This window comes from Scleropages formosus, chromosome 4, assembly GCF_900964775.1.
Source record: "Scleropages formosus chromosome 4, fSclFor1.1, whole genome shotgun sequence".
NCBI classification, from domain to species: Eukaryota; Metazoa; Chordata; class Actinopteri; order Osteoglossiformes; family Osteoglossidae; genus Scleropages; species Scleropages formosus.
In genome coordinates this window covers 13,350,563-13,377,933 of record NC_041809.1, presented here as the reverse complement: position 1 = coordinate 13,377,933, position 27,371 = coordinate 13,350,563, and the positions used below count along the sequence as shown (strand labels likewise).

General features: G+C 43.6%; 1 protein-coding gene across 2 annotated transcripts; it reads right to left on the bottom strand.

Moving 5' to 3' along the window:
- LOC108932688 (inositol polyphosphate multikinase-like) lies at positions 1–27,371 on the bottom strand. Of its 2 annotated transcripts, XM_029251557.1 has the most exons (7): positions 27,054–27,371; positions 26,749–26,965; positions 25,764–25,849; positions 21,855–21,951; positions 18,950–19,122; positions 2,942–3,023; positions 1–1,602 (listed from the first exon to the last, which is right to left on the bottom strand). In XM_029251557.1, the coding sequence occupies exons 2-7, from the start codon at positions 26,957–26,959 to the stop codon at positions 986–988; spliced, it is 1,266 nt and encodes a 421-aa protein (XP_029107390.1). In that variant the 5' UTR covers positions 26,960–26,965; positions 27,054–27,371; the 3' UTR covers positions 1–985. The 2 variants fall into 2 exon arrangements, with proteins under 2 accessions (XP_029107390.1, XP_018604754.2); XM_018749238.2 differs by having other exon boundaries at positions 26,749–27,371.

The following is a 27,371-nucleotide window of genomic DNA, read 5'->3' as shown; positions in this document are numbered from 1 at the left end:
TGTTACTGGGTAGGCTCCGGTTCCCTGCGACCCCATATGGGACAAGTGTGTGTGGGGGGGGATGGTTACAGAAAAGCTCCTGATTGCCCAACATGTGAATGCTGTTCCATAGTATATCCTGTAGATGGCAGTGGTAGTGATAACAAATCACTGGTTCTGTCAAAAGAGAACTGTTTATACACTAACTCACATCTGGTCTCCTTATCATGTTGCAGCTTGGTAGAATGGTTCAAATCCTCATAAATGTTGTAAAATTATTACAAAGTGAATTACTGAATTTTGTAGCTCATAATTTATGTTTTGTGTAAATGTTAATTGTTGGTTCAATCAATTCAATATGTTTGTTTTACAAATGAGTTTAAGCCAATCGTGGCCCGTTTAGTAGGCTAATAGGCAGGTATATGGGATGTGATTATCACTCACACAATTATGTTTGACTTGTACTAGAAATTAGAAATTTTGGTGTTTGTGTAGATGTCTCAGTGGGTAAAAATGTGCTGATTACAGTAAATTCTCACAGTATTAATTCAGCAGAGCAACTGTACACTGAAGAAATACAGCAAAATATACTATAAGAAACGTGGTGCCGAGGTGAAGCAAATGTGGACACAGGAAGTTGATGACAGTGGGAATACGAGTGAACTCCAATTACATGTGAAGTGAGTGAGGGTAAAGGTTGGTGTTAAATCAAAATGTGGGGTTGACCATTGAATTGATTACTATTTTATTACATTTACCTTGTTTATATTGAAACTGTAAAAAAATAAAAGAAATAAGTTACCCACAGAACCAGTGTTTACACACTAACTTGTGTCTGCTCTCATCACTTTGCAGTTCACTCCAACTCAGGCGCCTCTTGTCTGAGAGTGGGGTAACAAAGTCTCCATCAGTAATCAAGCTGATGGTGACTGCTACTTGTGTTTGACTTGGCCCCCCCAAAATTATGAGTTCATCAACACTATTGATGTCAAGCATAGCATGAAACTTAATCATGAAGGATTTCTTGCAACCCCCATAACAAGTTCTTCAGCCCATATATATACCCATCATCACGAGTCTCACTAGGAAAGACATGAGCAAAGTCGATCATCCTAACCTCCACTTCACTGCAGCCTGGCTCAACTTGTGAATCCTGTGAATTATTTTCCTGCACCAACTGGCTACTGGCAAAATCTGGGTAGGGGTGCTCCAGTGAGACCTGGGTGAGGAACTTCTGTGAGGTGCCAAATTTCTGCTTGCTGCAGTGGGTCTCAGGAAAAGTGTCACCATAAGGCTGTTGGGCATACACACTGGTGTGCAGCACATATGTGTCAGAGATACTCTGGAAGCATGCAGCCGCCATGTGGCCATGGGAGCTCAGTCCAGTCACATGGACATTGTTGGACTCTTTTGGCTCTCCTCTGCTCTTGGGGAGCTCACTTCTGACCAGCCTGACCTCTCCCAGCTCTGGTGAGCCTTCATACACAAACAACAAAGAACTTGCATAAAAATGCAGCTGCTTCTGGCCCTCAAACCACTGGAGGATCTTTTGAACCTTCTGAATGCTGCTAATGATGGCATCTTTCCGCAGACCTTTTCCGTTGTTGAAGAATTTGGCTAAACCTTCAAAGGAAATGGGAACATTTATTACTACAAATGTTCTTTTTTCTCAAATTTATGCCAGAGTAACACATTTCCTCAAAAAAAAAAAAAAATGCTGAAAGCCAACTCTGTACAGCAAATGCAAAATGCCCATGATGTCAGAAATGTTCAAGCTTTTATTCAGACAGCATACATATATATATTTTTTTTTCATATAGCTAAGTACAGTTTAAGGTACAGCTCTTCAACACAACTTAATGATTAACTGTCCAAGAATATACTTTAATTTACCCAAAACATGAACATATTAATACAACCCCAATTCCAAAAAAGCTGGAACAGTATGGAAATGCTAATTAAAAAAAAAAAATGTAAATTTACTTAGACTTGTATTTAAAAAAAAAAAAAAAAAAAACTGTATAAAGACAAGGTATTTCATGTTTTACCCAATCAGCTGCATTGTTTTTTGAAGACAAACGTTTATTCTGAAATTGATGCCTGCAACACGTTCCAAGAAGTCAAGACAGGGGTAGTTTAGGTCCAGTCCAGAAGTGCGGCTGACTTCTCGGGCTTGGTTTCACGAGTGACGGTAGCACAGTGGAATTGTGTTTTGTGCTTTTCAACATGAAATACCTTGTCTTTACAGTATACTGTTTTTGTTTGAATACACAATGTCCAGAGCTGTCTATCCCGGCGGGGGGTTGACGCAAGCCGGAGGCTAACCCGGCAACACAGGGTACAAGGCTAAAAGAGGAGGGGACACACCCTAGACAGGAGGCCAATCCACTGCAAGTCACCCCCGCCAGGACTTGAACCTCAGACCCACCCCAGAGCAGGGCCCAGCCAAACCCGCTGTGCCACAGCATCCTCTTTTGAACACACCTCAAAGTAAATTTACAAATCACTCCTTTTTGTTTTTATTAACATTTTCCATACTTTCCTAACTTTTTTGGAATTGGGGTTGTACATATAAATCAGGTCACTTAACGCAGTAGGACAACTATAAATAGAGCTTGTTGTTCCTTGATATAATTAGTTATGTGTACAAGTAGGTGTTTCTAGCCTGCTTAGCCTTTCTCAGGCTTCTTACATGGCCCAACAGACAGTCATCCCCTTATAATACTTGTCAGCCCTCACAGCAGTTGGCCAACTATTTTACATTTTTCCCCCACAATTCCCAATATCCACAACTATTTACAATGAACATCTGTTCCTGCTCAAACATGACACCCCTCAGTAACGCGGGTTGTTATAATATGTTATGACATAAAATTTCATTCCGACTGGTTCTGCCACAGAGCAAATCTATACCCTCTATAAATAGTCTGTGACCTTTCTATCTACACAGTAAGTACCTTACCATCTTTGATGGTGTCTTTTACGAGGCTTCTTCCATAATGCTGATTGTATGTCTTGTAGCTGTCTGAGGTCACCTGGTAAATCTACACAGACACAAAAGAAGAGAACATGAAGAGGATGATTAGACACTATTTACTGGGCAAATCTGGATCCGAGCATTGGTCTGATGAACTCTGGTAGCATCACCTGTTAAGGGGGGGTTTGGTGCTGAGAGATCTGGAACACCTAATGAACCCTCACATCACTACCAATGCATCTAAATGCATAATAAAATATATGCAATAAATGAATACAGTGGTAACACAGAACACTGTAACAAAGGTACATCACAGGGTGCCCCACACAGTTACACACAAGGAAAATTTTAGAGTCACCAGTTCACACAGTTAGAATTGTATTAAACTGTAAGAAAAAGCTGGAGCACTTGCAGAAAACTTCTAAGAACACAAAAACAAAAACTGTGGAGACAAGACAAGGGCTCTACTCGAACCCGCAACCCATTGGGCCATTATGGGCTATCGCTATCCCTGTGTCTTCCGTGGATTCATCAAAAGTGTAGTTTTATAAAATGATGTGCTGGGAGTGTCTTTTGATGTTTGCCAGCCAAATAAATAAAGCAACACAATTTTAAACAGCCCAACTTTTCCCATTCTGTCATATATAGCAAAACTGACAAGAGGGCAGAAACTCAAATATTCATCTGCTGCCAACTAAACAGAGAGATCATCACAGGCACCCTGCAGTCCCTACCGCTTCAATGATTCCAATCCTTGAATGTTTTTTCCAAGGTTTCAAAGCATAATTGGAGCAAAAGAATTTATTCATTTCTCTCCATGAGTACATCTGAAAGGCTTGACTCAGATTATTCCACAGACAGGAAGACTATATTTCACAAGGGAACTGAGACCTCTTAGAGAAAAAATTGCATCAGGACACAAGAAACATGAAAGAAACAACAGAACGATACCTAACAATAGCAGGGCTGTTTTTCTTATTTCTTATTAATAAATGTTTTATTATTAATCCAAATGTTTTATTATAATTATTATTACTTATGTATCTGAGCCCACACTGTTCACATCCTGGAAATCACTTTTTTTTCTCAACCAATTCTACTTCTACTTTTAACGGGATCGGGAGGATTAAGTACCCTGCTCAAAGGTACAAAATTATAACCGTTTTCTGGGACTCGAAGTGTCAACAGTGAATTAAATGCATGAGCCACATAGCCTCAGTTAGCTCGATAATAGAATCAGGACACTCCTAACTCCATAATGCTTAAAAAAGAAGTTTTACAATGTGTGGTTATATGTCAGAAATATGCCAATAAACTATAAATCCCAGGTTTGAGTACATTGTAAAAGGATTAAGTCATTGTTCTTGAAAACATAGGTACTGGCCTCCCTCTAGTGGAAATATGCCAATATAGCATTTCAGACAAGGGTTACAGTTAGCAAAATAAACAGAAAATGTGTTCTTTGAAATAAATAGGTTATGAGCTCTGAATATCACCTTTTGCCCTAATTTTAATTTCCAGTGATCATTTGTGTAAGTGGCACAGTTAAGATCATGTCAAGTGGAAATTCCCTGGATTTCTACACCACACAAAGACAAGAATTAAAGTCTCTCTTTATTAGCACCAACACTGTACCTCACCTACATTAGGAGGAAACACCACATCCTGCTGGACCTGTTGCTCACTGCATCCAGGATCTTTTGAAGACTTACAACTGACGCTAACATTTTTAACTACAAAGAATTAGTGTTAGAATGCTCTTTAATTCATAATCCATGTCGGTCTGGTTCACAGTGGTTTCTCCTACAAAGGCAAGCGCCTCCACCCGCTGAAAACATTTAGCACCAGGAGCAACCAGGCTGCTATCTGTGCACAGCTACCTGTACACCACAATTCTCAGGCTGATATACAGAGGAACCCATTTAATCAAAGAAATTTATGAGGTTTCTGGAACACAGGTCTGCTTCTGAGCTTCTGCTCAGCACTGAACAAGATGGGAAGACTTACATTCATAAACAGGTTAGAATAACACTTGAGATAATTCTGATTGTGTTTTAATCATTGTAACCTGTTCTTGGAAACAATGTGGTGGATAATGTCACCTGCTTTTTATATTAAGACAAGATAATGAATGTGTGCTGTTACTTGACAGCATCTAACAAATTACAAACAGAATTTAAAGTACTGTACTGTTTTCCCACTGTCACCTATTTGCCTTTTTATCAGCATTAGAGGCCCAGCTGATATTTTGGATATATGCAAATCTGCCATTCCACAGAAAACTGATTAAACTTCTGTGTCACACTGTAATTATGAATATCTTTCACCATAATCCCAAAAAAGAAAATAGAAATAGGCTTCTTCACATCCAAGTTCACAAAAACCTTGCTTAACACAAGCTAAAATTTTAATGAAAAATTACCATGTAAAGTATAGGTAAATAAATGTTAATTTTTGCTTCAGACTAGAACAGATGTACAATTCACAACTCACTTTTGTCTTTTAATTTTTGTGGTGTACAGCGCTATCAATTAAACACCTTGACTAGAGCCTGCAGAGGAATACAGCAGACAGTAGTGTTGATGTCTCACAGAATGGGCTTCATGATTAAATGTGGCTTTTATCCCTGCTCAGTCTGTACAGAGTTTACATATTCTCCCCATGTTCATGCAATTTTCTTCTGGGTGCTCCAGTTTCCTCCCATTGTGCAAAGACAGTGTTTCAGGTGAACTGGTGATTCTAAATTTCCCATAGTGTGCAAATGTGAGTGGGGTGTGGTAGTGCAGTGGGTTGGACCACAGTCCTGCTCTCCCGTGGGTCTGGGGTTCAAGTCCCGCTTGGGGTGCCTTGCGACGGACTGGCATCCCGTCCTGGGTGTGTCCCCTCCCCCTCCGGCCTTATGCCCTGTGTTACCGGGTAGGCTCTGTGACCCTGTATGGGACAAGCGGTTCTGAAAATATGTGAATGTGTCTTACATTGTTGTGCTATACAGAAGGCTTGATGACTATTTAGAGTCAAGTGTATCTAACACTGGAAGATGCCTTGGATGAAGGTATCATCATATAGCACTAGGGAGAGAAGTATCTGCCAAATTAATAAATTTAAATGGAATACTGACAATAATCCAAAAAACCATTTATGTAACAAAGATCAAACCAAATTACAAAAAATGCTGATTTAAAATAAACCTTTCAGCAGTGTAGCCTTGTAAAGGTTGTGTGGTCGTTATAGTGTCCAGCACCACTGTGCTGGGAATGACCTGCAAGTTCAAGTTCAACTTCAAGGTTTATTGTCATAAGTACATGTACTGTGTACAAGTACCATGAAATTCTTGTTTGAGTGCTTCTTCACAGACTATGAATAGCAAACAATAGGTAGTACTGCACAAAAACAAAACAATAATAAATAATGCCAATAACAATAAATAACAGTAACACTAAATAACAATAGACAGCCAGAGTACTTAAAACTGAGAATACTTAAAGTGACAATGTAAATAATGTGCCCATGTGCTTGGAGGGAACAGTCCAACTCTAGTTGCAAAAGGTGGCACATTGGTGAGTGTTGTATGCTCTTGCAAGTGGGGTAAAAGCTGTTTCTGTACCTAGCAGTGCGGGTTTGAATAGACCTAAGCCGCTTTCTAGATGGCAGAAAAGAGAAAAGTGCCCGTGCGAAGTGACTATGATCTTCCATGACACGCATTGTCTTTCTGAGGCAGCGTGTGGTGTAGATGTCTTGGACTGCTGGTAGCTGTGTGCCGATGATTTCCTGAGCTGTTTTGACCATCCCCTGAAGGGCTTTTTTGGCCTGTATGGAGCAGCTGCCACACCAAAATGTGATACACCGTGAGAACAGATTCCACAGCACACCTGTAGAAAGTGCTGAGGACTGTAGTGGACATTCTGGCTTTCTTCAGATGTCTGAGGAAGTGGAGACATTGATCGGTCTTTTTGATGACTGATGCTGTGTGCTCAGTCCATGCGAGTTTCGCTGACCCCTATGAATCTGAAGCTGTTAACCCCCTCTAAAGCGTCCCCTCCTATGTAGACAGGTGCATGAGCTGTATCCCATTTCCTGAAGTCAATCATCAGCTCCTTAGTTTTATTGACATTGAGAGACAGGTTGTTGTCCTGGCACCGCTCTGCCAGGGGCCTCACCTCCTCTCTGTAGGCCGTCTTATCGTTGTTGGTGATCAGACCCACAATGGTGGTGTTGTCAGCAAACTTTATGATTGTGTTGGAGCTGTGACTGGCCACACAGTCATGTGTGAACAAGGAATACAGCACTGGGCTCAAGACGTTTCTCTGTGGAGTGCCAGTGTTGAGGATCAGTGGAGAATAGGTATTTCTGCCAATCTGCACACGCTGGGGTCTGTTGGTGAGGAAATCCAGAATCCAGTTGCACAATGTGGCACTCGGTCCCAGACCTAGTAGTTTGTTGATTAGTTTGGTTGGAATGACAAGTGTTGAATGCCGAGCTATAGTCCACAAATAATACCCTGCATAGCAGTTTTTCTTGTCCAGGTGAGCCAAAGTGGTGTGAAGTGTGTGCGATATTGCGTCTTCGGTGGATCTGCTGTGGCGGTAGGCGAACTGCAGTGGGTCCAAAGTGTCTGGGATGGTGTTCTTTATGTGTCCCAGTACTAGCCTCTCAAAGCATTTCATTGCAATAGGGGTCAGTGCCACTGGGCAATAGTCATTAAGGCAGCTCAACTTTGCTCTTCTTAGGAACTGGGATAATGCTGGTGTTTTTGAAACAGGTGGGTACAGTTGAGTTTTTTAAGGAGGTGTTAAATATGTCCGTGAAAACAGTAGCCAGTTGCTCACTGCATGTTTTTGAAACTCGTCCTGACCAACAGCGTTGCAGATGTTGACTCGGCTAAGTGTTTTTCTCACTTCTGCCACAGAGACGGTAAAACTGGAGTTCTGCAGCACTGTGCGAGCTTGTACTGGAGGGTTTTATTTGCGAGCTCGAGACGGCTGTAAAACACATTCAGTTTATCAGGGAGAGACACACTGGCACCTGTCAATGTCCGTGTCTGTGGTTTATAATCTGTTAAGAGTTTGAACTCCCTGCCACAACAGACGTGCATCTTGAGTGCAATTGAATTCTGATTCTACCTTCATGCTGTGTTCCCGTTTTATGCTGGGGATGGCTTTCCTGAGTGCGTACTTACATTTCTTGTACGCATCCGTGTCTGAATGACACAGTGTGTGTTTCACTGATGTATTGATGAGTGACCTAACGTAAGTAGTGTATCTAGCAGTGTTAAGTCACCTTGGTGAATAAGTTGTGTGGGCTAGTAACACTACATAGTATCCATTGTAAGTCGCTTTGGAGAAAAGCGTCTGCTAAGTGAATAAATGTAAATGTAAATGTCTCCGGACTGAAACGCACAGGTGCGCGCACGGATCTTATTTTGGATTTCGAAGGTAATCCACGGTTTTTGGTTAGGGAATTGGCAAACTGTTTTATGGGGTATGCAGACACTTACACAGTAACGGATCAAGTTCGTGACCACTGTGGCATACTCATCCAGATTGGAGGATGAGTTTCTGAACATGTCCCAGTCCACGGAGTCAAGGCAGTCTTCAAGCCTTTTCTCCGCTTCTAGTGTCCAGCGCTGCACTGTACGCATCACAGGCTTCTCTTGCTTGAGTTCCTGCATGTAGACCGGGAGCAGCAGAATCGAGGCATGATTGGACTGCCCGAGGTGTGAACGCAGTAGGGAACGGTATACTCCTTTATGTGAAGTGTAGCAGTGGTCAAGGGTGTTTGAGCCTCTGATAGGATAGGAGATGTGATGGTGGTTATTTTGAGTACACATTACTGAAGTTCTCTTAGTTAAAGTCCCCAGAGATAATGACCAGGCCATCAGGGTGCTTCTTCTCATATTTAGTGATGTGGTACAGTTCGTTCAAAGCACTGTGTGCTCCCTTGGGGTGGGATGTAAACTGCGGCCATGAGCACAGCCGAGAACTCCCTGAGCAGGTAGAATGGTCGGCATTTGATTAGAAGGTATTCAAGGTCCTAAGCACCTCCCACAGAATTTCCCAGGGAACACGGTTATAGGCCTGATCCAAGTCCACAAAACACATGTAGACTGGTGTAAGAGACGAGAGGTGCAGTTGCCCGCTGGTGAAGGCTTTTATTTGCCCTTACAGCGAGAAGAAAGGAGATGGAAAAGGGGGATCAGGAAACAGGTAGGATGAGGTTTCATGCAGGTCAGGGGAGCTGGGAGAGTCGGGTCAGCCGGGACGCGTGCATCGTCTCTGGGATCGAGTTCGAGCTCGGGTTCGTCTCGTTCTCCTCCTCGATCTCCTCTCTACTGCTGGGCACCGGGGAAGAAATAGGGAGTGTAATCAGCTCCAGCTGTGGCTGCTTTGCCCCCGTCGCTGCCCCCTCCCCAGGCGGCCTCGGCGTGCTACAACTGGATTAGTGAACTCCCATGCCCACTCAATTATCTGCGAGAGGGTAAAAAGCTGGTCCACTGTTCCATGGCCAGGACGGAATCCACATTGTTCCTCTTCAGTCCGAGGTTCAACTATCGGCCAGAGCCTCCTTTCTAGCACCTTGACATAGACTTTCCCAGGGAGGCTAAGAAGTGTGATACCCCGATAGTTGGCACACACTCTCCGGTCCCCTTTCTTAAAGAGAGGGACCACCACCCCATGTTTGCCATGCAACATTACAGAGGCGTGTCAGCCATGACAGCCCCACAACATCTAGAGCCTTAAGCAGTTCCAGACAAATCTCATCCACCCCTGGTGCTTTGCCACTGTGGAGCTTACCAACTACCTCAGTGACTTCCACCAGGGAAATAGACTCTGATAACCCAGAAGCCTCTGGCCCTGACTCCTGTAAGGGATGCATATCTCACGGGTTTAAGAGTTCCTCAAAGGAATGTCCTCATTAGAGGTTTAGAGTTTCTCCACTCTTGCTGAGCACAGCTTGAGCGAAGCTTCTCCAACCCCTCTTGAGCCGCCAGATGGTTCTCCAGAACATCTTTAATACCGACTGATAGTCATTTTCCATAGCCTCTCCAAACTCCTCCCATGCTCTGGATTTTGCTTCTGCAACCGCAGCTACTGCTGCTTTTTTTGCCTGCCGGTACCGGTCTGCTGAGTCAGGAGTCCTCAGAGCTAACCAGGCCCTAAAGGCCTCCTTCTTCAGCTTGACGGCTTCCCTCACCACCAGTGTCCACCAGCGGGTTCTTGGGTTGCTGCCATGACGGTGTGAGCAAAAATCATTCCGAACAGGGTCCTCCAACAGTCGTTCCCAGCACACCCTCACTAAACGCTTGGGTCTACTGGGTCTGTCCATCAGTTTTCCCCGCCATCTGATCCAACTCACGACCAGATGGTGATCGGTTAACAGCTCAGCACCTCTCTTCACCCGAGTGTCCAAAACATGTGGCCTCAAGTCAGATGAAATGACTACAAAGTCCATCATTGACCTTCAGCCCTAAGAGCTCTGGTACCAAATACACTTATGAGCATCCTTGTGTTCGAACATGGTGTTTTTTATGAACAAACCATGGCTAGCACAGAAGTCCAATAACATTTCCCCATTCGGGTTTAGACTGGGCAAGCCATTCTTCCCAATCACTCCCCCCTCCAGATTTCCCAGTCACTGCCAAGTGAGTGTTGGAAGTCCCCCAGCAAGACTATGGAGTCTGTAGGTAGGGCCCTGCCCTGCCCAGAACCCCACCCACCCTCTCCAAGAAGGTTGAATACTCTGAAGCACACACAACAGTCAAAGTCTTCCTCTCTGTGACCTTAAGTCACATTGAGGCGACCCTCTTGAGTAGGAGAGAGACCACCCCCCCTCAAGGAGTTTGGTTCCAGAGCCAACACTGTGAGTGGAGGTGAGCCCATCTAGTTGGTATCTCTCAGCCTCCTGTACCATTTCCAGCTCCTTCCCCCCCCAGTGAGGTTACATTCCACGTGCTAAGAGCCAGTTTCTGTCGCGAGGGGCCATGACGCCATGCGCCATCCTGCCAACTCCTGCCGCCTGATACACATGGCACCCAAATCTCATGTTGGACCTTGCGGGTGATGGGCTCACATGGCTCCCCCACGTTGCATTTTTGAGTTGAGCCCGGCCGGGTTACGTGGGTTGCCCGGCCACTAGGTGCTTGCCTAGGAACACTACCCCCAGGCCTGGCTCCAGGGGTAGGTCCCAGTGACCCTATTCCGGGCAGGGTAAACGTTCTCGTTTACTTTTTCCATGGAGGTTTTTGGATCGTGTTAGTCTGGATCTTCACTCCAGACCTGTTCACCTTGTGAAACCCAAACAGGAGCATACTGCTCCTGATGACATAGCTCTGGAGATCCCTAGATCACACAAGCCCTTCCGCCACGCCAAGGCCCCAATCCAGGAAGGGCATGCGTGATTTAGGGATCTGCAGAGCTATGTCGTCAGGAGCAGGTCGTGAGAGCTGTGTCCGCATACTCAGCATTAAGTCAAGCCCGTTCAATGTGGGTGTTGGACTCTGCTAAGGTTGTGCCTTGTCTCCACTTCTGTTTGTGGTCTTCATGGACAGGATATCAAGGCGCTGTCAAGGCCAGGAGGGCATTCTGTGCGGGAGTCGGAAGGTGACATCTCTGCTTTTTGCAGATGTTGTTGTCCTTTTGGCATCGTCACATGGTTGCCTGCAACACGCACTGGAATGTTTGCAGCCGAGTGTGAAGCAGCTGGGATAAGGATCAGCACCTCCAAGTCTGAGTTCATAGTTCTCTCATGGAAAAGGATGGCATGCCCCCCGTAAGGGGGGAGAATTTGCCCCAGTTGGAGGAGTTTAAGTATCTTGGGGTCTTGTTCACGAGTGAGGGGAGAAGGGAGTGTGAAATCGGCTGCAGACTGGGAGCAGCGGCAACAGTAATGCAGTCACTGTACCGGACTGTAGTGGTGAAGAGGGAGCTAAGCCATAAGGCAAAGCTCTCAATTTACCAGTTGACCTACGTCTTTACCCTCACCTATGGTCATGAACTTTGGGTAATGACTGAAAGAATAAGTTTGCGGATACAAGCAGGTGAAATGAGTTTTCTCCACAGGGTGTTGGGACTCACTCTCCGTAACAGGGTGAGGAGTTCGGACATCCGGGAGGAACTCAGAGTAGAGCCACTACTCCTCCACATTGAGAGGGGCTAGTTGAGGTGGTTCAGGCATCTGATAAGGATGCCCCTGGGCGCCTCCCTTTGGCAGTATACCAGGCACAGCCAACTGGGACGAGGCCCCGAGGTCGGCCCAGGACCCGCTGGAGGGATTACATCTCACAGTTGGCCTGGGAATGGTTGGGGATCACCCAGGCTGAGCTGGAGAAAGTTGCGGGGGACAGGGGCGGCTGGGTCTCTCTGCTCTTCCTGTTGCCACCGTGACCCTACTAGGACAAGTGGGAAAGAAAATGGATGGATGGTATTCAAGAGCTGGATGTGCAGTTGTGCAGCGTGAAATCACTTCCACATTCATACACCATGCGTCATTAATAAGAAAGCACAAGCTTCCTCCCATTTTTCTCCCAATGAATCAGTCCAATCAGCATGGTAGATTGAGAAGCCCTCAGGCTGGACTGCGTGGTCTGGCGTGCTGGCAGTGAGCCATGTCTCCATAAAGCAGAAAACACAGCAATTCTGTAGATCTCTTTGGTATTTAAGTCGTCCTCTGAGATCGTCCAGTTTGTTGTATAGAGCCTGAACGTTGGACAGAAAAATACTGGGTACTGGAGATTGTAGCCCACGGCGTTTCATTCTCACCTGTATGCCGGCCCTGTGGCCCCATTTCCGAGCTCGCATCTTCTAAGTGGTCCCAGGTGAGTCACAGCCATGTTGTTCATGGTAGAGCAAAGGTAGCGATTTAAGCTCTCTAACAGTAAGAATTGCATCTAATCGCACTGTTTCACGTATTTGCAGAAGAGATGAGAAGAAAGAGAAGAAATGAGACCCCAGTTTTACTAGACAAGAGAAGCGTTTAGCAGTCAGGTCTAAATGGTCTGTCTGTTTTATGTAAGCCTTTGGTACTTTCACCATCAGCAAAACAGTAAACTGATGTTTTTGCAAATTTACTAGGGACTTCATTCGTCAGTTGGAACAACTGTTTTCCACATGCCTTGTGTTACAAAGTGAGATTACAACTGCCTAAAAATGGATTAAAGAGCCAGAAAAAGTGAGACCTTCTCCTCCAGCAGGACTGGTGGATTTCCAAACAAAGCAGGATAAACGAAGATAATACCAGTACTTATCAAATTAAAAGCGGGGCTTTGAGATGAGTCTCACATAGTCAAAAAGGTGTGCAATTTCATTAAGAAGAATTGCATTAGAAATCAAAGAATAATAATTTTTAAAAATAGGAAAATGAATAAAAACTTTTATAAATAGTAATAAAACATTTTTACTGGTATTTTGTAACAGGAGTATTTGATGAATAAACATTAACAGCTACTTAAATTCTCAATAAACAAATACAACTTTTTAATACATGGCAGAAAAATTCCTAAAATATTTCTCTTCCTGAGCAACTCTCCAGTTAATCCACATTATAGAATTAGTTCTAAATTCACTGCCATGGGGAAAAAAAATATTAATTCAAATCACAGGCAGGGAAGTTTTCACATGAAATTCAAGAGCAGCAAAGTAATTCAAAAATAATGCAAAATCTCATTTCAGCAAAATGAGTGCACGCTGTACATATATGTACGACAATATATCACGGCCCCTTTGTGAATACTTTTCTCCATATGGATGACCAAGTGCATACATGTGCCACATTGCTACCATGGCAACAAAGGGGCAGTTTGCCAAGTGACGGGTGCAGTGTTTGTTTAACAAGGAGAGCTGCACTGATGATTACTCCAACTTGATAAAGTTGCTTGGACTAACAACATTAAATTGCGTGTTTAAATTTTTCCTGATATAAACCGGTTATATCAGGATACTGTACTGCTTGTGTCTAAAAGAGTAAGATTAGTAATTAACTTTTCTCCCTTAGATCTCCTGTTTTCAGCGGTCCATCCATTCATTATCAGTAACTGTCCAGCACAGGGTGTGGCGGTCTAGAGCCTATCCTAGAATTATAGGACAAGAAGGGTACAGCCTAGATGGCACACTAGTCCATGACAGGGCAATGACACACTCATCCACTCACACATACACCCCTTAAATTCAATTTAGAGTCATCAATTCACCTGAAAAACCTGACACTTTTGTTCAATGCACTGTACAATTTCTCATGTTTATAGATACACAGATGTTCCTCTTACAATAGTTCGACTTGCAATTTTTTAACGCTACGATGGTACAAAGGCGATACACATTCGGTAGAATCCATACTTCGAATTTTGAATTTCAACCTCTTCCCACGCTTGTGATATGCGGTGATATCATATGTGATATGATGAAACGAGTGTAAGCAACCACAACTTGAAAAAAACAGGCTTTGTTTTAGATAAATTTGCTGGGCTGAAGGCTATGGTAAGTGTTCTGAGCACATTTAAGGTAGGTTAGACTAGGCTATGATGTTCGATACGTACGGTAATGTATTCCTTTTCTAATGTGATTTTTCCACTTACGATGGGTTTATCAGAGCGTAAACCCATCGTTAGTCAAGTAGCATTTGTACTACTTTATTTCAGTCTATATTCCTTACTGAAACATACTAGTGCAATGCTCTTCACACAGTTAACAAGTAAAGTTCAGGTGTATACAGTTGTAGCTGGCCAGTGCTGCTTATGTCCCAGCAGGCTTACAATTTCACCAATTTTTAAAGCTGGCTACCTTAACCACAACATGCAGAAAGTTTTGTACATGGCTTTAAACAACAGCAGACTCCATAATTTCTTTAAAGCCAGTGAGAAACAAGAAGAAAAACTGACAAGTTCCCTAAACTGTTCAGTGTAACATTTGCTATCGTCCAGGCCAACAGTGTCTAACTCTAAAGCCTTTCACTTTCAATTATTTTCAGCAGTGGGCATTAGTTTTTTGTCAACCTCCTGCCTGTGTTTTCTAAACTGTAAAAGCTTATGTCTTTTCAACTTGAAAACAAATTACAGAAAATTATAAAAAGAAAGGCATTTGTTTGGACAATAATAAGTGTGAAAGGATAGGAATGTATCATTTTAGTAACCCTGGAGGTGGGATGCCAATGTCACAAGCACCACTGAGATGGAAATACTACCATTTATTTATATCACATATCTTGCAGTTCACTTAGACACATCATCAGTGATGTGTCCTGGGGTCGTGGGGTGTTTCAGATTTTTCAACAAGGTTGCTAGTGTAGTATTTTATATATCTTGTATTCACCATTATTGTTACTCTAAAACAGAAGTTAAATATGGTTCTTCTTTAATTTATGTATGAGGTAATTTACTTTACTGGATGTCAAAGTTTTGTTTGTTGGTTTGCTTTCCTAAATAATAAAAGCTCTGAACATGTATCTACTGTAGATGGGTGCTTTTGAGTTATAGTGACTACTACTTGCAACTTTAAAAACTCCTTACAAAGAAAGGCATTTACCACTTGTACTCCCATTTTAACAGAAAAGTAGTGCTGTGTTTTTCAGTGTTATACTTTCGCTCTTCAGAAAAATTTACCCAGACCTTCAATAGCTTTGCAGAGGGATGTACCTGAAAGACAATTCTGGTTAAGTCTTTTGCTCAAGACAATTACGATGTTTTTCTAAAAATCTAAACCTGTCATAGTCGCGAGCAGGAAGAGAGGTGCCAGACCCAACTGCAGGTGCACCGTTTATTTTATTGTCTAGGCAGCCAAGGGGTAGGCTTAAAGAGTAATCAAAAAACAGGCAGGAGGTCACCGATGATCAAATGTCATACTGGGGAAGAAGCAGAAGTCAGGGTCCAGAAACAAAAGCTATAAATCAGGAAACCGGGGAAACGTAGGAAGGCATACAGAGAAACGGGGAAACATGGAAACGGGAAAAATTACGTAATGCCATTCACAGTCGTGGAGGCTGCAGTCTGCTTGGATGAGGTTCCGCAATTCGGGTGTTTGGGGCAGCCCTTTTATGCCCCGTCTCCCTGATTTTATGCCCCTCCATCTGATTGGTGCGAGGACGTGAGTGTGACAAAACCTGAAATCTGCTGATTTAGATTTGGTTTCTTGTGTAAGACTGTGAAGGCTCGGAACACAAAGACAAGGGAGTCTACCTGTGAGAAACCACCAGAATCATGTTCCGCCTGGGATGTTACGTCAAACATGCCGACCATCAAAGTTGTCTATGGCAACCGAACTGTGTGACATTACCACCACTGGAGACGTAAATGCTCCGCTGTTACAGTAACCTGGTTATACCCGTCTGTGAAACCCTCCATCCTGCTTCAATTTCTCCATGGGACTCTGGAACTGCCAGTCAGCGGTGAGAAAGGATAATTTCATACCAGTCTCCCATCTCTCACTGGAGCTCCTGACCCTAACTGAAACCTGGATCACCCCAGACAGCACAGCCACACTTGCAGCTCTCTCCACACCTTCTCTCACACCCCTCGTCCCTCTGGCAGAGGTGTAGGCACAGGCCTGCTCATCTCTCCCCGTGAGAGTATTCTGTTCTCCCTCTCCACCTGCATGATCTGTCTTCCTTTGAATGACATGTTGTCTCTATCACTGCCCCAGTCACTCTTGCTGTGGTTGTTCTTTATCGCTCTCCTGGCCCACTTGGCTGCTTCTTGGATGACCTTGAACTCTTGTTGAATTCTCTCCTAGGGGACAACAATCTGTTGATTCTCCTGAGTGACTTCAACCTGCATGTCCACGACATTCATGCAAGCGGTCTTCTGTTGCTCCTACTGTCCTTTGACCTCACCCTGTGCCAGTCCCTTGCTACTTACAAAGCAGGCAATTGTCTTGACCTTGTATTTTCCCGTAACTGTGCCTGTCCTGTCCTCTCTCGTACTCCGCTGCATGTCTCTGACCACTTGTTCATTTTCTTCCAACCCTGCCTAACCACTAGTTCCTTGCCTTTTTCTGCACCCATTGTCACCTTCCACCGCAACTTAAAATCTCTCTTGCCTTCCTTCTTCGCCTCTGCCACGCTGTCCGCTCTCCCTTCTGCTGCACAGTTCTCAGATCTATTAACAGACGATGCCACTAACATTGTCCTCTCTGCCCTATCTTCCTCCCTTGACCCTCTCTGTCCACTATCTTCCAGACCAGCATGCCCCAGTACCAACCCATGGCTGACTGATACGTTGCGTACTAACAGGACCAAACTCCAGGCTGCAGAGCGAAGATGACAAAAATCCAAGACTTGCTCGAATCTGGATGCCTACAAACTACTCTTAGCTACTTTACACTTTGCTGTCTCTTCAGCTAAAACTACTTTCTACCACAACAAAATACAGTCTGCAACTAAAAAAGGCACACAGATTCTTTGCTACCTTCATTCATGCTGGACACCCCTGTAAAGACAATACGCTCCAAACTCAAGCCACTCTCTGAATCTGAAATCTTCAACCTCCTGATATCACACAGAGCCACCACCTGCTCGCTTGATCTGATCCCATCGTCACTCCTATAGGACATCTCCCTGCAACTTTCCACCTTCATCTCTAAGATCATCAACTCCTCGCTCTCCTCTGGCTGCATCCCATCTGCCTTCAAAACTGCTCATTTCACCTTTATTAAAAAAATCCTCCCTGGATCCCATTTCAGTCATGTGTTCAGTTGTGTTTGACTTGCAAAAGAGTTCCCATGTATCTCCTCTACTCGTTTCTCTGCACTGGGTTCCTATAGCTGCCCGGATCAAATTCAAGACCCTGGTTATTGCCTACAAATGCATCAATAGAACCAGTCCTAGCTATTTACATGACTTGATCAACCGCTACACCCCAACCAGACCGCTTCGCTCAGCTACTTCTGCCCACTTGGTGGTCCCACGCACGAAAAGTAAAGCACAGACGTTCTCAGTTCTGGCTCCATTGTGGTGGAATGACCTCCCCCCTCACTCAGTGCTGCTGAAACTCTGCTCACATTTAAGAAGGGTCTGAAAACTCACCTCTTCCAGACTCACTTCACTCATGATCTCTCAAGCTCATGTATGGTGTAAATGTTCATGCACCATAACTTTATGATCATGCCCAGATAAGCCTTTACACACCCACTACTCCTGTATTGTACGTAAATGTTTGTGTACCAGGGGGTGCGGTGGCGCAGTGGGTTGGACCGCAGTCCTGCTCTCCGGTGGGTCTGGGGTTCAAGTCCTGCTTGGGGTGCCTTGCGGCGGACTGGCGTCCCGTCCTGGGTGTGTCCCCTTCCCCCTCCGGCCTTACGCCCTGTGTTGCCGGGTAGGCTCCAGTTCCCCGTGACCCCGTAAGGGACAAGTGGTTCTGAAAATGTGTGTGTGTGTGTGTGTGTGTGTGTGTTTGTGTACCTTTAAAAAAACTGGAGAAAGGTGATCAGAAATTGTCTATTCTGCGTTGTATGCACCTACTCGTGGGATAAACATCGATGCATAAAGTGGGAAAAAAACAAAGTTTACTCAAGAATTACATTTCTGCGACTATGTTTCTCTTTCTCCTGATGTTACGCACAAATTGTATTTCTCTGAGATGTGTCATCGCTTTGGAGAAAAGTGTCTGCTAAATTAATAAATGTAAATGTGTAATTTTAATTATTAATTCTTTCATTGTGACCAACTGCTTTTGCAGTTCAGTGCTGCAGTACACACAAAACCACAGGGCACATTAATTTAGAGTTCCTGTCCATCATAGGACAATCACACACATCAGGAACGTAGTCAGCATTTCACTGAAACATACCTTTGGACTATGTGAGCACCTGGTGGAAACCCATTCAAACAGAGAGAACATGCAAACTTCACACAGTCGAACCAGATTCAAACCCACACCAAAACACACAAAGCTGCGGGGAACCCTCTCAGAAGCTGTGGGGTACCAGGGCTACCCACTATGCCCCACCATAGTGTAAATTATGCCAACTAAAAGCAAAAGATATATTAAAAAAAAAAAGATCAATATCTTACTCTCATGCCCAGGACCAGGAATCCAATTTCCTCCATTAGAGGATATTTACTGATCTGCTGCTCTTGCTTTTCCTGGGAAGCATAAGGGTCATAGCTCCGCTGTCCAATTTTCACATCCATGATGCATGGTTTGTTGAACCTCCGGCTCACATCCTCAAGCTTCAGGTACAAATCTGCCAAAAGGAAAAGAATGTGAAAATGCCGCATTAACACATGTAATTTTTCAGACACACAATAAGCCAACCTGCAGTGTTCATTATTGCAGAGAAAGTCTGCAAGACTGGCTCAGTCAAATAAAGTGCTGTCTATACATATCTACAACACAAACAGGGTTCAAATAGAGGCTGTAATTTGACCAATATTGTAACCATAAGAAAGACTAATCTTCTGCATTAAAAAAAGAAAAAAGTCACATATGGTGTATGTGAATGACAGAAAGTAAGTGTGTTTCACTGGTGTATGTATGAGTGACATTGCAAGTAGTGTATCTAGCAATGTGAATAAGGTGTGAGCTGATAACACTTTACAGTGTTCATTGGAAGTCGCTTTGAAGAAAAGTGTCTACTAAATGAATATATGTAAATGTAATAAAATTGGGGGGGTGCGGTGGCGCAGTGGGTTGGACCACAGTCCTGCTCTCCGGTGGGTCTGGGGTTCGAGTCCCGCTTGGGGTGCCTTGCGACGGACTGGCGTCCCGTCCTGGGTGTGTCCCCTCCCCCTCCGGCCTTACGCCCTGTGTTACCGGGTTGGCTCCGGTTCCCCGTGACCCCGTATGGGACAAGCGGTTCTGAAAATGTGTGTGTGTGTGTGTGTGTGTGTGTAATAAAATTGGTCATACAAAGTTATAAAGATACAAAGAAAGCATTTAAAAAATCATGCAAACATGTTTACCTTAATTGTGTACATTACAACCAGTATGCCCTTTTATAATATATGGGAAGCAGCTGTTCCATTACTGCATGTATCCTGTCACACTGCCACCCCTCAGAAACTGGTCAGCAAACTGGACAACCTGGGCCTAGGTTCTTCACTGTGTTCATGGGTCATGGACTTCCTCACAAACCGACCACAGAAAGTCAGAATTGGTAACCACAGTTCCTCCACCCTCATCCTAAACACAGGAACCCCACAGGGCTGTGTTCCGAGCCCCATGCTCTTCACACTCTTTACAATTAAATTCGCAGACAACACCACGATAGTTGGGATGATTTCAAACAATGAGGAGATGGCCTACAGGCTTGAGGTGGAACATCTGGCTGAGTTGTATGGACAACAACCTGGTCCTTAACATCTCTAAGACAAAGGAGATGGTTCTGGACTTCAGGAGAACAAAGGAGATAGACCACCTCCCCCTCCAGATACATGGAGAAGTAGTGGAAAGCATGAAAAGCCTAAAGTTCCTTAGAGTCTGGGTGCCAAAGCAGCTGACATGGACCTGCAACACCTCACACATGGTCAAAAGGCCCAAACAAAGACTCTTCTTCTCTTAGGAAGGTGAAACAGTCCCAGCTCCTGCACAAACTTCTGCTGAACTATTACAGGACCATCACTGACAGTATCTTGACTAACTGTGCCGCTGTGTGGTATGCCAGTTGTACAACCGCCTAGCAAAAGGATCTGCATCGCGTGGTGAAGGTGGCCCAAAGCGTCACCAGGATGGAGCTCCCTAACTTGGACACTACCTATGCTAGCTGACTGAGGAAGAAGGCTAGCAGTATCATCAAGGACATCACACACCCCGATCGCTCCCCGTTTGAACCGCTGCTGCCCAGCAAAAGGTTCAGGACAATAAGATCCCACACCAATAGACTCAGGAACAGCTTCTTTCCCAGAGCTGTGGCCTCCATCACACTCCCACATCCACCCCACAAGGCTGCTAAGGACTGAGGACTTCAAAGTCACTGTTGCACATCCACCCCCAACTGCAGTAGCATTTTGTCATAGTAGACTGCCTTATTGTATGGATGTGCAATACATATTATATGTATGTATATTTAATCTAATTCTTGTTCATTCATTCATTCATTCATTCACTTATTTATTTATTATAAGTGTTCTTTTTGCTGCTGTTTTCTGAGGGTTGCCACACAAAATTTCATTGTATTGTATACAATGACAATAAAGTATCTTATTTTATCTTACATCTTCAGACAAGGAGAACTAACTATAACAGACTTCTCGGAAAATGTAACTTCTTTGAGAAATGGCCCCATAGGGCCACCATAAGGTAGTGGCTGGAATCAAAGGTGAAGTGGCAGAGTGGGGAAGAAGAAAAAAAAAAACATTACCATCATAGTAAAAGGTTGGGGTTGGGGTTGGACTTAAAAAAATAATGTAATCAGTATGTGGGATGAAACTGGTTTATCAACAGCCTACCCAGCAGTGTCTGTGTCAATGCCCCTATGCATCTATTGTTTGAAAAAGATTTTTAAAGGCAATATATAATGACAGGGGGTGCGGTGGCGCAGTGGGTTGAACCACAGTCCTGCTCTCCGGTAGGTCTGGGGTTCGAGTCCCGCTTGGGGTGCCTTGCGACGGACTGGCGTCCCGTCCTGGGTGTGTCCCCTCCCCCTCCGGCCTTACGCCCTGTGTTACCGGGTAGGCTCCGGTTCCCTGTGACCCCGTATGGGACAAGCGGTTCTGAAAATGTGTGTGTGTGTGTGTGTATATAATGACAACTCCATTCAAAATATTTTGGGCCTCATGAATACATAAAAATAATTCCAAAAGAAAGCATTTTTTCACTATACATATTTTTCCACGTTTAATCATGATAGTGCATTTTACAACTTCAAGTTGTAAACTTATGGATGTTTAAAGCATAATCAACCTTACAAATAATCTCAAAAGAAAGCATTTTTTTCAGTATAGGGTTTTTTCTACTGAGCTTTGGAATTTTTTTTACCATTGGGTGTACCGGGGAAAGTCCAAGTGCCATAGTACTTTGGTAGATACTGCTGGAGGTCTAAAAGGTATGGGTCACTGCAGTTTTCATCATAAACCTGTGAAAAAAACAAAATATACATAATAAAAAAAAAAATACACTTAGAAGTCTAACAGCGTAATTTAGCTACTGTTACCCTTCACTGACAGCATAAATGAAATAAACAGAAGTTCTACTGAAAATTTTTACTTTGTCAAATGGAGAAATGATGTAACTTGAACACAAACACAGCTTAGCTCAGTGTCAAGTCATGTTGGAATAAACAAGCCTTTATTCTCGTGCAATTATGTATTCTGTTTTCTGTGTGCATTTGTGAGCTAAACATGTAAAAACAAAGTCTGTAATACAAAGTAGTGTCCAGTTTGGCCACAATCAAAAAAAAAAAAAAAAAAAAAAAAAACTCAAAATGCACAACATATTGAAATTTGAATATCAATGTTTGTTGTTCTGGGGAGTGCGGTGGTGCAGTGGGTTGGACCAGGTCCTGCTCTCCGGGGCTCTGGGGTTTGAATCCTGCTTGGGGTGCCTTGTGATGGACTGGTATCCTGTCCCATCCTGGGTGTGTCCCCTCCAGCCTTATGCCGTGTGTTGCTGGGTTAGGCTCTGGTTCCCCGTGATCCCGTATGGGACAAGCGGTTCAAAAAGTGTGTGTGTGTGTTTGTTGTTCTACCAGAACAAAAGAATACACAGAAATGTTAACCTTAACCAAAATGGTAAAAATCATGTGTTTACAGATAAACATATCAAGCAATCCTGGTGTATACAAATGTAGCTTGTCACATAAAAACAACTTTAATTCAAAGGTATCCCATTAATATTTTAGTAAACACATAGAAACTTCTACACATAAACCTGTCAACGCTCTTTGTAACTGACCCAATTTTCTGCAGAATTAGGGAGCATTTTAACTCTGTATGGAAGACAGTGGCTCTTTCAATTTAAATACCCCTGCAAGAAATATTTAAAGGTTGAGATAAAGAACTCAGATAACAGCTGTAATGCAATGTTTGTTTAACAAAAAAAAATCTAATTCATATGAAAAATGTAAAACAACAGCAAGGCTAACACATTTTCCTGTACACTTCTGAATTTTTTTATTGGGCAATTTCATAAGAAACCTATGGAAGAGGACGATCCAAGACAAAAACAGATATCCTTAAATGTGAACGTTTTGCAAGTTAATATGAAATACAGGTGTGGAATCACCACTGACGGTGACCCTGGAACTTCCTTGTCTGACCCCTTTAATTGCATGAAACACAATATTCGAACTATGACCTATTAACAAGTCATTTTCGCTCTAAATTCTGGAGGATTTAATTCTTACTGCTTGGATTGCAATAGTAACTTGAGCATATTTCATACAAATTTGTCATTTAGTCCCTACATTATCGAGGTCTTGTTTCCTCCAACTGAGAAATATAGGTAAACTAAGGCACTTTTTATCTAGACATGATGCAGAAAAGCTGGTCCATGCCTTTATCTAGAGCCAAATCAATTACTATAATTCTTTTTTATCAAGCTGTCCATATCACACACACACTGTCTACAGCTGCTTGTCCTGAGCAGGGTCGCGGTGAACCGGAGTTTACCTCGGCAACACAGGGTGAAGACTAAGGGAGACACACCAGTCTGCCGCAAGGCATCGCAAGCAGGAGTCGAACCCCAGAGCCGCCACAGAGCAGGCCCCGGTCAAACCCACTGCACCATTGTACCCCCCAGACTGTGTGGTGCACACACATACACACGCACGCACGCACACAGTCTGAAGTCACTTGGCCTGAGCGGGGTCATGGCGAAGAGGCGCCCCAGGGAGGACTTGAACCCCAGACCCACCCTGTCCATATCAGCACTTTTTAAGATTGTCACTATACCCAGGTAATAAACATTGGCTTGGACGCAATGGTTCTTTGACATTATTCCAGTGTCACCACAGTAAAATTCCCAGGAATGGCACGCACACACACACACACACACACACACACACACACACACACACACACACACACACAAACCACTTGTCCCATACGGGGAGCCAGAGCCTAACCCAGCAACTCAGGGCGTAAGGCTGGAGGGGGATGGGACACACCCAGGACGGTACCCCAAGCAGGGCTTGAACCCTAGACCCACCGGAGAGCAGGACCCAGTCCAACCCACTGCACCACCACGCCCCAACTTGGATAGGTACTTGTACCCAAAGAGGTTTATTTTTCTCTTTGCCTGTGATTTTTGTTTTTTGTTTTCCTCTTCACTGCTGCTAGTTGGCTTATTCTATTGTTTATTATATGATATGTGCTATATCTGTAATTCTGCATTATTTACATTAACCTTGTTTAGCATTAAAGACTTATCAGCACTTTGTGTCAGTCTGGTGCATAGAGCGCTCAGTAGAAATAAATTGAAGTGAATTAAAACAACATGAGATAAGAACGGGAAAAAAACAGAAAATTCTAGTATGAGATGATCAATGCAAGTTTAATTTCTTTTTTTTTTTGGATAGAAGGGATAACTTAATTATTTCATTTATTTTTACAAACATCTTTGTATTATAAATAACGAATAACAAATTATCTTGAAAAACTTAAGGCCTGGCAGTACATTCCAACTTGCATTCTAAATACTTCTTACACAAGAGAAAATATTGCAACAGACTTAAGTTCTCTCAGTAGAACTGAGTAAAATGTAGACAACTCCCATCTTAAAGCTGCAAGCATATTAGCAAGTAAGCTAGGCTAAAAGGTAACAATCATAAATGAGAGAATATATTTGTACATTGAACTTACAGGAGAAGAATATTCTTTTGTAATACTATAACAACAGTCTACAAAATTCATTTACTATCATTAATCACTTTTCCAAGTTAGGGTTGCAGTGGTCCACAGCCTGCCCGAGGAGCACAGGGCACAAGGCTAGTCAGGGTAAATGGGTGGAGTGTGAATGGAATATTTGTTAGAACTGCAGCAAAGCATTACTGAGAATGAAACAGCTGGCAGCAACAATACTGTTTCATTGCACCGGACAGAAAGGGGTTACAGATAAAGCAAGGCAAAATAAAGAAAGTGCAAAGTAACAATAAAAAGATAAGAAGATTCCATGGCAGAATGAAACAGGACCAAGCAGTGCATTGGTTAAATCATTAAATACTTTATACTGTATACTGCTCAGAGGTCATTCTCATGGCATTATTTGATTATGCTTTAATGTCAGTTAAGTTTAACTCTTGAAATACTTACATGCTCACTGCCACAGTCCAGAATGGACTGGTTTTATGCCCAGGGTAAACCCTGTCTTACATTTGCATTTCATTCCTTTACATTTATTCTTTTAGCTGAAACTTTTTTCCAAAACAATTTACAATGATTTACTCATTTGTACAGCTGGGAAAATTTTAGTGGAGCACTTCAGGGCGAGTACCTTTCTCAGCGGTATTACAGCAGGTTTTCAGAATCAAACCTGCAACCAGTCCAGATGTGGCAGCCCACTACCTGTCACCCTGCCTAAGCCCTATACGTCCAGGACAGGCTCCAGATCTTTACAATGTTCAACTGGATAAACACTTCCTGACAAATGTAACACACCATTAGTATATATGTGAAATATTACTTCAATCATGCTTCTGGAAAAACACGCGCGCGCGCACGCACGCACGCACGCACGCACGCACGCACACACATTCCGGTCACGGGGAACCGGAGCCTACCCGGCAACACAGGGCGTAAGGCCAGAGGGGGGAGGGGACACACCCAGGACAGGACTCGAACCCCAGACCCACCAGAGAGCAGGACCGTGGTCCAACCCACTGCGCCACCACACCCCCTGTGCTTCTGGAAAAATGTGAAATGTAAAACTTCTAGAAAATAAACTAAGTACCATACAGTAGAACTGCATTTCTCTTGGCCCTCGAGGTGGGGGTTGCAGCTGCTTTAGAACAGTACCATCTGGATGCTGAAGAATACCTGTTCAAGAGAAGCAGGAAGGTAATGCACCATATGGCCACATCTGGCTACAATACAGAACTGTCTAATCACAGAAACAGTATTTTGCACATCAGCAAAGCCATACTGTGATTTGTAGGTATACCACAGTCAGATGAGATGACAAGAAAACAACCCAGGAGCAAGGAAAGCTTAATTAACTTCAGCAGACAATGATGAGTTTTATCTAGTATCTAGCTGCAAGCATGCAAGGCATGTTTTTACAGAAAGTTCCAGAAGAGAACTTCCATGTGTGCTACAATTTAGAAGTGCTGTTACAAAATAAATTTACAAAGTTCCAATATAACAGTAAAGGCTCTGACTGAATTCAGTATGAATAGATGCTTAATTATTATTTTTTTTTTACACTTCCTTCACTGTGCAGAAACCATTTATTTATATTGCTATAGGAAAATACTCCAGTGGCTGCCTTCAGATCTCTATGTGGCACATTATTTACAGTAATAACTATCTAGGTCAGTCTGGGCTATTGTACCAGTTAATACCCCGATAATGCAGTCTGCTTTTAGGACAACATGTAATGGTTTACAATTAGAACTGCATGTTGAGTTTGTATTGAAATGCCTCACTATAATACTGATATTCAATCTGTGAGCACTCAGGATCCCACGCTGGCGTGGCGCACCTGCATTCCTGCATTTTACCTTAGAGGTATTTACCCCAAAGCAGACAAAGGCAGATAGTTCTGATAAGAGGTCCATCAACCATTAACCAGATTTTGCAGGTAAGAAGGATCTAAGTACAGACAACTCAAATAGCAGAGTATTCTTAGATTCGGAGATCTCCAATATAAGGAAAGGAGTTAATAAATTAGTTATCCATGACACTACCAAAAACAAAGCAGAATGACTAGTACTGACCCACTTTATTAATTCCGTACTTGTGTCCAGCCACCTGATGGGACAGTGGTATACACCCTTTGAGCTGGGCTCGTGCTCCATCGTGGAAGTTCTTCGCATGATTCATTCGTCCACTGAGGCCACTGTCCGGGTTCATGGTACTGGTGACTTCCAGTCTGGACAGTGCTGGAGTTGAGTCCATCACGATCGGGTGCTTACCTGAGCCTGACATCTACACCTAAACAGCGTTTTCAAGTTCAAGATCTACTTCGTGACTTCCGCGACTATTTTAACAAAACATATTCATAAAGATCTCGCCACCGAACCTCTATGCACGTGGTAGTTGTACGTCGTAAGCGATACGGTTGCGCCGACAGGTCGGAGAGCGCTGCTGCCGCGTTCGCACGAGATGTCTGAGGCGAGGACGACGTGGATGGGAGCTGTGGCATAAAGGCGGCGGCGCTGAACTATGCTTTGAAAGTGCGGAACGCCAACATAAAACACACACGCGTGCGCGCTATGGCCACAGCCAACTTCCTCGCTACGGGACGTCAGCAGCACTTCCTCCCCTATACAAATGACACCTCGTGAACACCGGCTTCAGGAGGTTCAGCGCTGAAGTTAAGACGTGTCAATCAAATGCG